Source organism: Myotis davidii, unplaced genomic scaffold, assembly GCF_000327345.1.
Source record: "Myotis davidii unplaced genomic scaffold, ASM32734v1 scaffold130, whole genome shotgun sequence".
Lineage (NCBI taxonomy): Eukaryota > Metazoa > Chordata > Mammalia > Chiroptera > Vespertilionidae > Myotis > Myotis davidii.
This window is the reverse complement of record NW_006285040.1, coordinates 5,456,257-5,469,902: the sequence shown is the minus strand read 5'-3', so window position 1 is coordinate 5,469,902 and position 13,646 is coordinate 5,456,257. Positions and strand designations below refer to the sequence as shown.

Here is a 13,646-nt window from a genome sequence, read left to right as displayed (position 1 = left end):
TTCTGCTGGGGAAGGGGTTAAGAGGTTTTATTCCCTCCCTAACTTCAGGGGAAAATCCCTACCTGGGGAAACAACCTTTCTCAGAGAGGTGACCTTGGTTAAAACACATAGTGCCAAGAAGGTGAGCAAACATTAAGAACAGTATGCCATATATGCCAGGTCCCTTGAAACAGCAAGGATGGACCAGCTCCCGGCAGGAAATATTCTTTATTTTGGCCCTGTATTTCCCTTTAAATTCTGTCCTACAGCTTCCCCTTTATTGACAGACTCCTTGAAAGAGGAGACTACATTCCCTTTTTTACTTCTCAGGTACTTCTGAACATGCTGTCACTTAACTTTTGTCCTTATCCTTTAATCAAAACTGGTTTTGCCACCAGTTAAAAAATTATTAAATTTATCCTCAAAATTAGAAAAAGTTGTATGTGTTTACCTCAATGATATAGTGCAAACATATGTAGGAAAAAGTATACAGTTGCTCCTGTCCTCTTATTCCATGTTCTACTTTCCCGAGATTAATTAATGTTAAAGGTTAGTGTATATCCTTTTTCACCTTGTCCATCTCATATGTGCAAATCTACACATATATCATGTTTACAGAAATTGGTTTTAAAAAATGAGCACATACATTATTTTGCAGTTTGCTTTATTCATATGACAGCACATTGTGAATAGTCCTTCATATCAGCGGTCGTGGATGTAGTTCATTATTTTAAGCAGCTGTTTTAGTTTTAATATTTTATAATATGAATGTACAATGATTTACCTATTTCTTTATTTTTTGATATTCAGATTGGTTTTAGATCCTCCTTTCCCCCCCAATAAACAGTGTTGTAATGAGCATTCTTATATGTATATCCTTATATACTGGTGCTCTTATTTTTAAGGATAGGTTCCTGAAAATGAACTTGTTGAATAAAAGGATATATTTTTAATTTTAACAGATTTTTCAATTTTACTTTTTCAAAAGCCTAAAATTATTTAAATTTCTGTAATTTATAGGGCTGAATATTTGTATATTCTTACTAGTATTGTTTTGACACTAATTTAATTGCCAAGCCTATAGTTCATATTTTACACAAAAATCTTATTTACATTTTCTTTAGTATTTTTCATGGTTGGCCCCCTTTTTCTTGTGTGTGTGTGTGTGTGAAATGCTCTGATCCCATAATTTATTTGACAAAACTGCCTTCTGAAACTCAGTTACATTATAGTTTGCACTTTCTTTTGTGGTCTTCTTTGTGGGTTTTTTGTTTTACAATGGTGCTTAAACGTTGATATTATGGTTATTCCCTTGATCTGTTTTCTTTTCCTTATACACCTTCACTTCCTTTCTTTTCTTTGTTTTTCCTCTTCTTTTCTGCTCTATATGCTACACTCTACGAGGTACTGGAGATGCACAGTTAGTGTCTCTAGAAGTTCTCAATGCCCTTCTACTTTTTTATTTTTACTTATTTATCTATTTTAATGAGTTTTTTAGAAGGTGAATGTTTTGATTTCAGGGAGGAAGGGAAAGGGAGAGAGAGAGAGAAACATTAATGATGAGAAGAAATCATTGATCGGCTGCCTCCTGCACGCCCCCCACTGGAGATTGAGCCTGCAATCTGGGCATGTGCCTTTGGCCGGAATTGAACCTGGGACTCTTCAGTGTGCAGGCCAATGCTCTATCTACCAAACCAAACAGGCTAGGGCTACTTTCTTTTTTAGACCGATGACCCTTGAATCTTTATTTCCAATTCAGACTGTTTTCACCAATTCAGACTGTTCTCTAGAGCTTTGGTCTTAGATATCTTATAAACAGCTTACTTCTAATATGACCCAAACTGAATACTTAATAGTTCTACAAAAATCTTTTCTTATGTTGCCTGTTTTGATTAATCATACCATTGACCTTGTCACCTAAGTCACAAATCTGTATATTTTTCTTTTCATAATATTCTTGGATGATAAGGCACATGAAATACATGCATCTGCTAATTAAAAGCTAGTTTGGGCACCTCACAATTGACATGTCTAAAACTAAACCCCAACTTCCACCAGCTAACTAACCCGTTCCTTTTTCAGTTTTCCTTGGTACATCAAGGAATAACCTCATCATCTATCCAATTTTATAAGCCAGAAATCTAAGAGCTTTGATTGACTTTTCCTTATCATTCCTCCATATCCAATCAAATAATGAGTTCTGTGGGTTTTACTTTGTCTCTAAAGTCTCTTTTTTTCCATTTTTACTATCACCAACCTCATTCAAGTTGTTCTCTTTTACCTGAACTATTGGAATAACTTCTACCTGCTCTGTTCCATCCACTCTGCTCTTTTTTAAATCCATTCTCCATGATGCAATCAGAACGGTCTTTTCTGAACTGGAATTTGATGACATTGAACACTCTCCTGAGCTTAAAACTTTGAATGACCATTACTTCAAGATAAATACCTAAATCCTTAATAAGACTTATCTATTTCTCCTGCTTCATCTTGAACTACAATCCCCTCTCAACTCCCCCTCTCCTACTATGTTCTAGTTAGCTTGAAACTAGTTTGGTCTTTTCATATCCTTTCCCACAGTGGACTCTGCATGTGCTATATTTCCCCACATAGCTTAGTTATTTTGTTTACCCATTCTCTTGGTCCTCATTTTCTCAGTGAGGATGCTTTTCTTAACTCAGTAACACCCCCCCTACACACACACACACACATTAGATATTGTCATGTCATCTTGTATTTCTCTTTGATAACACTTGTCACAACTCTATTTTAAAATTTACATTCTGGATTATTGGATTAATGTCTGTCTCCTCTGCTAGCTTGCAAGCTTCAGGAGGTCAGGAGGTAGCTCTGTTTCTGCTTACCATTTGTATTCCTGGTGCCTAGCATGATGCCAGACATGATAAGTAGAGAGTAAACATTGGAAAAAATAAGCATATGAACACTTTTCTAAAATAAAGATCACAGTTATATTTAAAGGACAATATCATGAGGATCACTTGACCTATAGAATTGCTTTTGGATTTTACACTCAACGTTTGTTAACTTGGAAATCTCATGGTTTTATGTGAATTATCTCTGAGATGCAATAACTACTTTTTAAAATGTATGTTATTTAGTACAGGGAAGACCATTTGAAGTAAAAGAAATGTTTCTGGAAGATATTTTAAGAACTACTGGATATACAAATAAAGAAATGTTAAAATACAAAAAGGAAAAACAGCGAGGTAAGCTTTTTTATTTCTTATTCCCCACCCCCCATTGATATTTAGAGAGTGTAAGGGAGGGGGGGAGAGAGAGAGAGAGAGAGAGAGAGAGAAAGAGAAACATCAACATGAGTGACACATCGATTGGTTGCTGCCTGCATGTGCCCTGACTGGGATGAGGATCAAACCTGCAACCCTGGTACATGCCCTTGACCAGTAATCGAACCTGAGACTCTGGTGCTCAGGCCAGTGCTCTAATCACTGAGCAACACTGGCCAGGGTGGGAGGTTAGCTTTTTATCAAACACATATAAAAAGAAAATTACTATTCCTATTGACTTTTTAGAATACTCCAGTATTATACTATGGAGGTACAAGGACACTTGGAAGTGTTTGTCTTGTATATAATTGTGTAATATATTAGAATACTGTCCCAAATATACCTTTTACAATATGGTTTATGTCCAGAAGTTATAATCTATAGTGAGGAATTGAAAGTGTATGCCAGTATGGTGAATACAATGGAGAAAAGGGGTGGGGAAAGGTAGAAGAGGATAAAAGAGGGATAAATGGTGATGGAAAGAGACTTGATTTGGGATGGTGAATACACAATACAGTATACAGATAATGTATTATAGAATTGTACACCTGAAACCTATATAATTTTATTAACCAATGCTACCCCAATAAATTAATTTTTTTTTTCGGGTGAGATTAACCAATGCTACCCCAATAAATTCAATTTTTTTTTTCGGGTGAGAATTTATTTATTTTTATTGCTTAAAGTATTACAAAGAGTATTACATATGTCTCCTTGTTTCCCCCCCGCTAAATTCAATTTTTAAAAAATTAATTAAAAAGAAAGGGAATCCCGGAATTGAGGAGGTTGTATGCGTCTATATCCAAAGATTCAACCACTGCCCTGGCTGGTATGGATCGGTTGGTTTGGCATTCCATGCACTGAAAGGTTGCTTGTTACCAGATTGATTCGCAGCCAGAATGCATGCCAGGGTTGCAGGCTAGATCCCCTGTAGGGACATGCAGGAGGCAGCCATTTGATGTTTTGCTCTCACATTAATGTTTCCCTGTCCGTTCCTCTCCATTTCTCTCTCTCTAAAAATAAATCAATAAAAATATTTTAAGGAAAAGATTCAACCACTGTTTGAAGGAGGGAGACGAATATGATATGCCACAGCATATCTCAGGACAAGAGTAGGAAACGGGTGGGAGGGAACTCATCTTTGATACATATATCAAGGTTTTCAAATCTTGATATTGTTATGAATTGCTTCTATTCTTTGATTTTAGCATTATTTGCCTATTAATACATTTCTTATGACATATCTCAGGTTTTGAATTAGGATTAGACTCTTTTTATTTACTTTTACCTACATTATTCATGATGGAAGATTTGGCTTAAAGCTTTGATTCTGTTGTTTTGTCTGTATGACCTTGGATAAATAACTTTGTATTTTCCACTTGATAAAGCTGTTAGCAATACTTATTTCACAGTGTGGTGCTAAATCACTAATGAGTAAATTATAAAACTTGTAGATCTTGAAACTTTTGAACATGAAAGTTGTATAGAACTTGTATCTCAAACAACTAGCATGGTGCCAGAAGTTCAATAAATTGTTTTCTACAAAACGCTATATGAGTATCAATCATTGATTTTAAACAGTATTTATTGTATGGTTAAAATACTGTTCTTTGAATTATGGATATAAAAGTAAACATTTTACTAATAGATGAATAGATAAGGTTTTTAAGCAGTTTCATGTGTCTTTATGATTTAGCATAACACATTTCATTAAATGTTGCTAATTAATATATTTTAAAAAATAATTATTTATATAAAAGGCCAATATGCTAAGTGTCCGACCGTCCGACTGGTCACTATGATACACACTGACCACCAGGGGGCAGATGCTCAATGCAGGAGCTGCTGTGACGCACACAGAGAAACGGCACTGCGGACCTGGCACCCACAAAGCAAAACCCACTTCGGGATTCAGGCTCCGCCACCACCCCAGAGTGACAGTCCACCAAATCACAGACGACGCTGCCAAGACCCCATGGCACAAAATGGGCCCACAGCCCCACCCAGTCTGGAAAGGGTTGCTGTGGGCACCGGGTAATGATGTCACATAGCAACGCCTAGCTTCCTCTCCCTAGAGACGACTAGCCTTTCAGTTTCTTCAGCTCAGGAACACAACTTGCTTTATAGCCAAGTGCAAATATTTTACACCTCAATCAAATGTCTGTGAAGTGTTTTTCCATGCCTCATCTCATTTGATCCTCACAGAAGTCCTGGAGTAGGTAGATACGAGATGCGGTGGAATCCTATTTTCTCTTCATTAGCTGGAAAATGGAGATTTAGAAAGTTTAGAAACTTGACCCACTGAAAAGAAGTAAGAAATGGTGGACCTTGACAATGATTTCAGGTTTTCTCACTGTGCAGAATTATAGTCAAACACTGCTACAGTTAAATATTTTACCTTTTGTTCTCCCTGCACGATCTACAATAATAATCTGCCTTGTGTTGATATTTACTGCTGTGTTGCTGACAGTTACCTGAAAGAGAAGTTGGGGGGCTTCACTGGGCTGGCAAAAGTTTAGCTACATCAGAAAGCAGGTCTAATTAAGCAAGTTTATTCTATATCTGTAAAAAGCTAAGTTGACTCGCGAATGTGTGATACATAGAAAGCTCTCGCTGGCACCAGTTGCACACGTGTGCTTTGATCTGTCATTATCAGTCGTGAATTTGGTTGACACTTCTATCATAAAGGGTGAATAGCAATATTAAAATATTTATTCTAATTAATTTCCTTTCAATGTGCATGAATTTTTGTATCGGGATACTAATATTTAATAATAATAATCTTTCTGACATATGGCTACATAAAGATGTTAATGTCTTTGCTTGGGTTTTTCATATTATTTTAACTGAAAATATGAGTGTAATTTATTTTAAATAAGGCCAACTTTTAAGTATTTTCAGATTCATTAGAATACTAAAACAAAGGAATATATTTCACAAAGCAAATAACTTATTTATAAATTCTTTCTTTGATAATTAATTTAGAAGAGAAACAACAAACCACACTTACAGAATGGTATTCAGCTCAAGAGAATACTGTCAAGCCTGAATCTCAGAGGCAAAGAACAATTCCAAATGTGACTGAAGAGTATGATTTATTGGATGATGGTGGTGATGCTGTTTTCAGTCAGTTGGTAAGACCTAAATGTTTTCATACTGATATTTTAAGTAAAAATTTTAAGTTTAAAGAACATTGTAGGAGATCATAATATTTTTATGCATTTTTTTAATTGCTTAAAGTATTACATGTCTCCTTTTCCCCAATTGACCCCACCCCCCCGCCACACCCACCCGCCAGGACAAAGCCCAACTGCCCCAGTGTCCGTGTCCATTGGTCATGCCAATATACATGCACACAAGTCCTTTGATTGATCTTCCACCCTCCCTCCACGCCCCCTCTGCCTTTTCTCTGAGGCTGGACGGTCTGTTCAGTATTTCTTTGTCTCTGGAACTATTTTTGTTCATCAGTTTACGTTGTTCATTATATCCCACATATGAGTGAGATCATGTGATATTTATCTTTCTCCGACTGGCTTATTTCGCTTAGCATAATGCTTTCTAGGTCCATCCATGCTGTTGTAAATGGTAAAAATTCCTTCCTTTTTATAGCAGCATAGTATTCCATTGTATAGATGTACCACAGTTTTTTAATCCACTCATCTTCAATATATCAGACATATGCCGTAGCAATATCTTTACTGATATAGCTCCCAGGACAATGGAAACTAAGGAGCAAATAAACAAATGGGACTACACCAAAATAAAAAGCTTCTGCACACCAAAAAAAACCCATCCATTAACAAAACAAGAAAGCCCACTCCATGGGAGAACATATTTGCCAATGCTATCTCAGATAAAGGTTTAATCTCCAAAATTTACAGGGAACTCATACAACTTAACAAAAGGAAGATAAACAATCCAATCAAAAAATGGACAAAGGACTGAAATAGACATTTTTCGAAAGAGGACATACAGAAGGCCAAGAGACATATGAAAACATGCTCAAAGTCTCTAATCATCCGAGAGATGCAAATCAGAACAACAATGGGTACCATCTCATACCTGTCAGAATGGCTATCATCAACAAATCAACAAATGACAAGTGTTGGAGAGGATGTGGAGAAAAAAGAACCCTTGTGCACTGCTGGTGAGAATGCAGACTGATGCAGCCACTGTGGAAAACAGTATTGAGATTCTTCAAAATATTAAAAATGGAACTCCCATTCGACCCAGTAATTGCACTTCAGGGAATATATCCCAAGAAACAAGAAACACCAATCAGAAAGAACATATGGACCCCTATGTTCATAGCGGCACAATTTATGCATAAATTTTTAAGTTTATTTTAGGCTACAACACATATTTCAGAATGGCTTTCTAACACTTTTTTTGTAAATAATGCAGTATCTTTTACTGTTTCATTTTAACTTTAAATTATTTCAGTATTTTCTCTAAATATCTTGAATATAGTTATAGATATTGTGCATATGCATTATTATTGCTTGATATTTTGTCATCTCAAACGTTTAGGAGCCCATGAGCTAAATAATATAAGACATGATAACTTAGAAAATTGAGAAAAGATTGTTGGTTTTAGAGCAAATAATACTGGTATTGTTTCTATCACTAATCAGCTTTGTGACTGTATAAAATCAATTGCCTACTATAGATAAAATCAAGTTCTCTTCTTTTATTTTTACAAGTGAATATTTTGTAGAAGCCCTGCCTGGTCATCCGTAACTCTTTATCCCCATTCCCAAGTGGTGCCTCTCCTACACTGAGTTCCATGAAATCTGAAAACTGGAACTAGCTGATTTCCTAGGACCCTTCTGGTCTTTGACTCTGGTTTGGAATTCTTTAAACGGCATTGATGAAAATGCAGAATATAGCTGGGACTATGCACTGTCTATAAAAAGAATTTAACTTACTGTTTTGAGCATGAGAAGGTATATAATGCAGAGATGCTGCAGTTTTTTGCGATTATTTAGAGATAATGTATCCAAATGAACTATACATGAATTTAAAAATATTTTTAAAGAATGTTTAAAATTGTTTCTTAATATAGGGAACATTCATTTGGTTCAATGAACAGGATTTTGATTATTAGTTCTTAAGAGTGGGTTACACATTAGCATCACCTAAGGAACTTTTAAAACCCTATGGAATCTGGCCTCCATCATCAGAGATACTAATGTACTTGCTCTGGGGTGGAACCTGGATCAGTGTTGAAAAGCTCCAGGTGGTGGTCCCTCTGGCATACAGTTGGGAGAGAGAACCACTGGTAGACATTTTGCAACATCCTATCAGAAGCATACCAATACTTGGTTAATATTTTATCTGGATCATCTACCCTGTTGACAAACATTCTTATTCTCAGATGAAAGATGAATGTAAGAACAACATATAGTAATGTAAGTGATATGTTTATGATGAGATGAGAAACATGTCAAAGTCTATGCTATAATATTATATGGTTAGTAGTTTCTGTGATCATTCTGGCCATCTCATGTTCTTTGCAAGCAGAGGTTAAGCTGTTAGGTAATTTATAACCTTTGCTTTTTGTTTTTTTTGTAAAGACAGAAAAAGATGTGAATTGCCTTGAACCATGGTTAATAAAGGAAATGGATGCTTGTCTTTCTGATATATGGCTGAATAAAGATGTTGAGGCCTTTGCTCAGATTTTTCACCTTATTTTAACGGAAAATGTTAGTGGTAAGTGTAATTTATTTTAATTTATTAATCAGATTTATGCTGAAAATTTCAATTCAAAATGTATGTACTATATTTTTTATTCACAGCCAATAACTTATTCTTTTGGAGTACTTATTTGAAATGCACACATCAGGATCTTCTTATTAGCATAGTACACTAAATAAATATTGTGTTAAATCAGGATTCTTAACCTAGTTGTACCAGAATAGTTTAATGGGGTCTGTGAGTGTATGCCAATTATGTGCAAAAGTATTTTTATGTTAATGTATTGTACATATACCTTCCCACTCCCAGGGGAATGGCTTGGATTTTCAAAACATTTGTGATTTCAAAAGGAGAAGAAAAAGAGCTAACTTTGCTCTAAATTTTTAAGTAAGTGAATGGAGTATTTTAATATATCTTTAGTTGTGTGAGCTCAAGTCCTAATTCACATGTACATGCTGTATGTCATGTGACATGTTTTCACTAGTGAGTTATCCTGATGTTGTTAGCTGATGATAGTGGATATTGGCAACCAGAGATGAGTTTCAGAACCTTGAAGGATTCCTAGCAAAAGGTAGAATAAAATATCATAGAAAGTCAGTACTGGAAAGGATTTAAATGTTCTTTCACCTAAACTTCTCAGCATCATCCTATATAATAAAAGGCTAGTATGCAAATTGTCCCCTTGGGAGTTGGACCGACCGGGAGTTTAACTGCTTGCTATGACGTGCGCTGACCACCAGCGGGCAGCACGGAATAAAGGAACCGCAGCCGGCAGTTGGAGAAGGAAGGCCCCGGCCAGCCCTGATCACCAGCCAGGCTCAGGGACCCTACCCATGCATGTATTTAGTGCATCAGGTTGAGGGGAGGAGAGGTCCCTCAGCCCAGTCTGCACACTCTTGCAGTCTAGGAACCCTTGGGGGATGTCTGACTGACGACTTAGGCCCACTCAGTCGTCAGTCGGACATCCTTAGTGCCTCTGCAGAGGCGGGAGAGGCTCCTGCCACTGCTGCTGCACTTGCCAGCCTTGAGCCCGGCTTCTGGAGCACACTGACCACCAGGGGGCAGCTCCTGCATTGAAAGTCTGCCCCCTGGTGTTCAGTGTGCATCATAGCGACTGGTCATTTCACCGTTTGGTCGATTTGCATATTAGCCTTTTATTATATGGGATTATTGATCACTCCCTTCCTGAAACATTTTTTAAATTAACTTCTGATATTCCATACTTGATTTTCCTTCTTTTCTCCCTAGATGGAACTACTTTGTTTTCTTGGTAGGTTTATTCTTTTTTTTGACCTTTAAATATGAAATGTCCCAGGCCTCAATCCTTTGACTTTCCTTCTACTTATACTTACTCACTATATGGATCTCATCTAATCATAGCTTTATGTATTTATTTAAAATTACTTGTAATTTTATATCTCTAGTCCTGACCTCCCTCTCTCTTCAATATGTCTGATCACTTGACATCTCTAGTTGGATGTCAATCAGATAAAACTGGATTTGCCCCAAACAACTTTTGATTTCCTCTCAACATGCTCTTTCCGTAGTGTTTCCTAAGTATGCATAATCAATTGTAGATCTTTTTAAAAATGCAGGTGCCTGGCCATCTGAGACCACCTGAATCTGAACCTAAAGTATTACCATTCACTTAGTTGCTAAGTCAACAAAACATAAAGTCATCCTAGACTTTGTTCTCACACCCCACATATAACCCATTAACAAATTCTATTATTTTTACCTTCTAAGTAAATCTAAATCTGACTATATTGCACTTCCCCTCTGCTGCCATCCTAGTATTAGCCAACATTTCTCTCCTGGACTACAGTAGTAGCCTATTAACTGCTTCTATTATGTTATTTTAGTCTCTTCTCCAGAGAACAATCAGATCGATCCTTTTAAAAAGGGAATTGGATTATGCTGCTTCGCTCTTCTCTTACTTTTCCATGGCTTTCAATTACACTTTGAATAAAAACCAAAGACCCTTCCCTGATTTGGTCTTTGTTTATCTTTTTTTATCTCATTTTCTACTACCTTTTCCCTTGTTCACTCTGCTTTAGCCACCCTTACCATCATTCCCATATTTGGACCTTTCTTTTGTTGTTTCCTGTGTCTGGGATTCTGTTCCCACAGATACTCATATGGCCCGATGTCTATTCCATTTAGCTCTCTATTTAGGTAGAGATTTCTCAGAGAGGCCTTTTCTTACCATTTTACTAAAATTGCACCCTTTTCTCACTATTTCTCCTTACCCTGCTTTATTCTTATTGTACAGTTGACCCTTGAACAATGTGGGGTTAGGAGTGCAGTCCCCCATGCAGTTGAAAATTCCACATTTATTTTGACTCCCCCCAAAATTAACTACAGTTTCACCCTGCCTGGTATGGCTCAGTTGGTTAGAGTGTTGTCTCAAGCACCAAAGGGATTCAGTCCCTGGTTGGGACACATATGGGAGGAAGCCCTTTAGTGTATCTTGGTGAGCTTACGATAGTTTAATAACTGTCTTTTCTTCTCTGAAATTCCAAAGATAGTCCCTATTCCATCCTGTTTATATTAAGAGCATATTAATAACAGATCCTTTGGGATGATATGAGTTAAGGGTTTCATAATGCTGTTAATGATATAGTAAGGTGAAGTAGCCAGTCCCAGCTAGTTCTTCTGATGCTCAGTTCTTTCATTTAAATAAAAATTAAAATGATTTTAAATAATTTGGAAATTTAACACATATTTATCTTTTTCTTATTTTAGTCGATTACAGACATAGTGAAACCAGTGCAACAGTTCTGATGGTTGCCGCAGGACGAGGTTTTTCAAGTCAAGTAGAGCAGTTAATTAGTATGGGAGCCAATGTCCATAGCAAAGCATCAAATGGCTGGTAATTTTAAATTGTATCCATTCTTTGTATATCTTTGTATGGGCACACATATTTTTTGATTTTTCATATTTATCTTTATATTAAAAGCTATTGTGTAATAATTACTGGTATATCTCTAATGGGTGAATGAAAAATTTTGAGCAACTACTAGTTTTTGTAATTTTGAGAACATTATTTATTTGCCTTAATTTGATATCTTTGAATTTTGGCAGGATGGCTTTAGATTGGGCTAAACACTTTGGGCAGACTGAAGTTGTGGATCTTCTAGAATCTTACAGGTAAAACTTTATACTATGTTTAATTCTAACTGCTTTTTAAAAAACCCCAGCCATGTAAATTATAGAAAGTGACAAATTTACAGTCTCTTATTGAGGTATTTTGTGTGTGTGTGTGTGTGTGTGTGTGTGTGATTCTAAGGAATTTTTCTGATTTTTTGGTGTAGGTTGCTAATGAGATCCACTGTGTTATAATATTTATCTTATTTTTTTATTTTATTTTGAAAAAGCAGAAGGGGAGTTTCCAGTTAAAAGTGGTAGCTACAGACATGAATTTATCACTGCATTTTCCCAAAACTTGACTAAAATGATAAGGAAAGGAATATAAAATGTGTAAACTGGCAAAATTATTTGGCAGATCCAAATGTTAATTTTAGTATGGTGGGTTTTGTTGTTATTTCAATAATAGCACTCAGAACCTGCAATCCTTTTAGTGCTAACATTTTTAATGTTTCAGACATTCTTTTTTTTTTTTAATATGTTTTTATTGGTTACAGAGAGGAAGGGAGAGGGAGAGAAAGATAGAAACATCAATGATGAGAATCCTTAATCGGCTATCTCCTGCACAACCCACACTGGAGACTGAGCCCGCAAATGCCCTGACCAGGAATTGAACCATGACCTCCAACCATTGAGCCACCGTGGCTGGGCTGTTCAGACATGTTTATGGTGTCAGATATAGCACACTAGACACTACAAATTACCAAGTAATTCTCTAGATAATATTTTAATTATTCTGGTTAATTGGGCTTTCTTTTTATTTCCCAGATTATGACATTATCAATTACAAATTTCAAATATTTAAAATTAAATATATTATGTTTGTTGCATAACTCATAATTGATTATAGCTTAAAACAAAGAATGTAATAGCATCTTCATTTACCTGTTAAAAAGTAAGAAAAATCTTGGAATGTTTTAAAATGGATCTTAAAGTTTAAATACTGCAGTTATAAAATTGTATAAGTTTAATATTTTCCCCAGTGAAAGCAATCTTATGTTTATCTTTTTGTCAAACTCTTTTAGAGAGATTGTATTATATTAATTTCCTAGAAATCTTATGGATAAATACTCATGATGGTAGTAGTTTATATCTTTACTAGAGGCCCGATGCATGAAAATTCGTGCAAGAGTAGGCCTTCCTTCCCCCTGGCACCGGCTTCCCAGTGGCACCCAGGACCTGGACTTCCCTCCTCCATCCGCTGGCAGGTGCCTGGGACCCAGGCTGGCATCCCTTGGGCCGCCCACAGGCACCCGGGACCTGGGTTGACTTCCCCCGGGCTTCCCGCAGGCACCCGGGACCTGGGCTGGCTTCCCCCGGGCCACCCGCAGGCACCTGGGATCCGGTTGGCTTTTCTCCAGCCCCGGCTCATCAGGAAGGGCATCCGGAAGATGTCTGCTCTAATTAGCATATTCCTCATTTATTTTTATAGATGTGTAGGATAAAGAATTAAGGCATTTATTTCGGTAATTTATGCTGATTCTGGCTTTTGGAAAATAGCATAATTAACTTACTTTT

At 36.5% G+C, this 13,646-nt stretch overlaps 1 protein-coding gene across 1 annotated transcript in view; it reads left to right on the top strand.

Annotated features, from left to right (window-relative positions):
• The window catches only part of YTHDC2 (YTH domain containing 2), a 66,566-nt gene that overhangs the window by 19,908 nt on the left and 33,012 nt on the right, over positions 1-13,646 (top strand). The window contains exons 8-12 of the mRNA XM_006755279.2: positions 3,099-3,206; positions 6,270-6,418; positions 8,861-8,996; positions 11,727-11,853; positions 12,066-12,131. Of these exons, the coding sequence (XP_006755342.1) occupies positions 3,099-3,206; positions 6,270-6,418; positions 8,861-8,996; positions 11,727-11,853; positions 12,066-12,131 (586 nt within the window). The remainder of the gene's footprint in view (positions 1-3,098; positions 3,207-6,269; positions 6,419-8,860; positions 8,997-11,726; positions 11,854-12,065; positions 12,132-13,646) is intronic.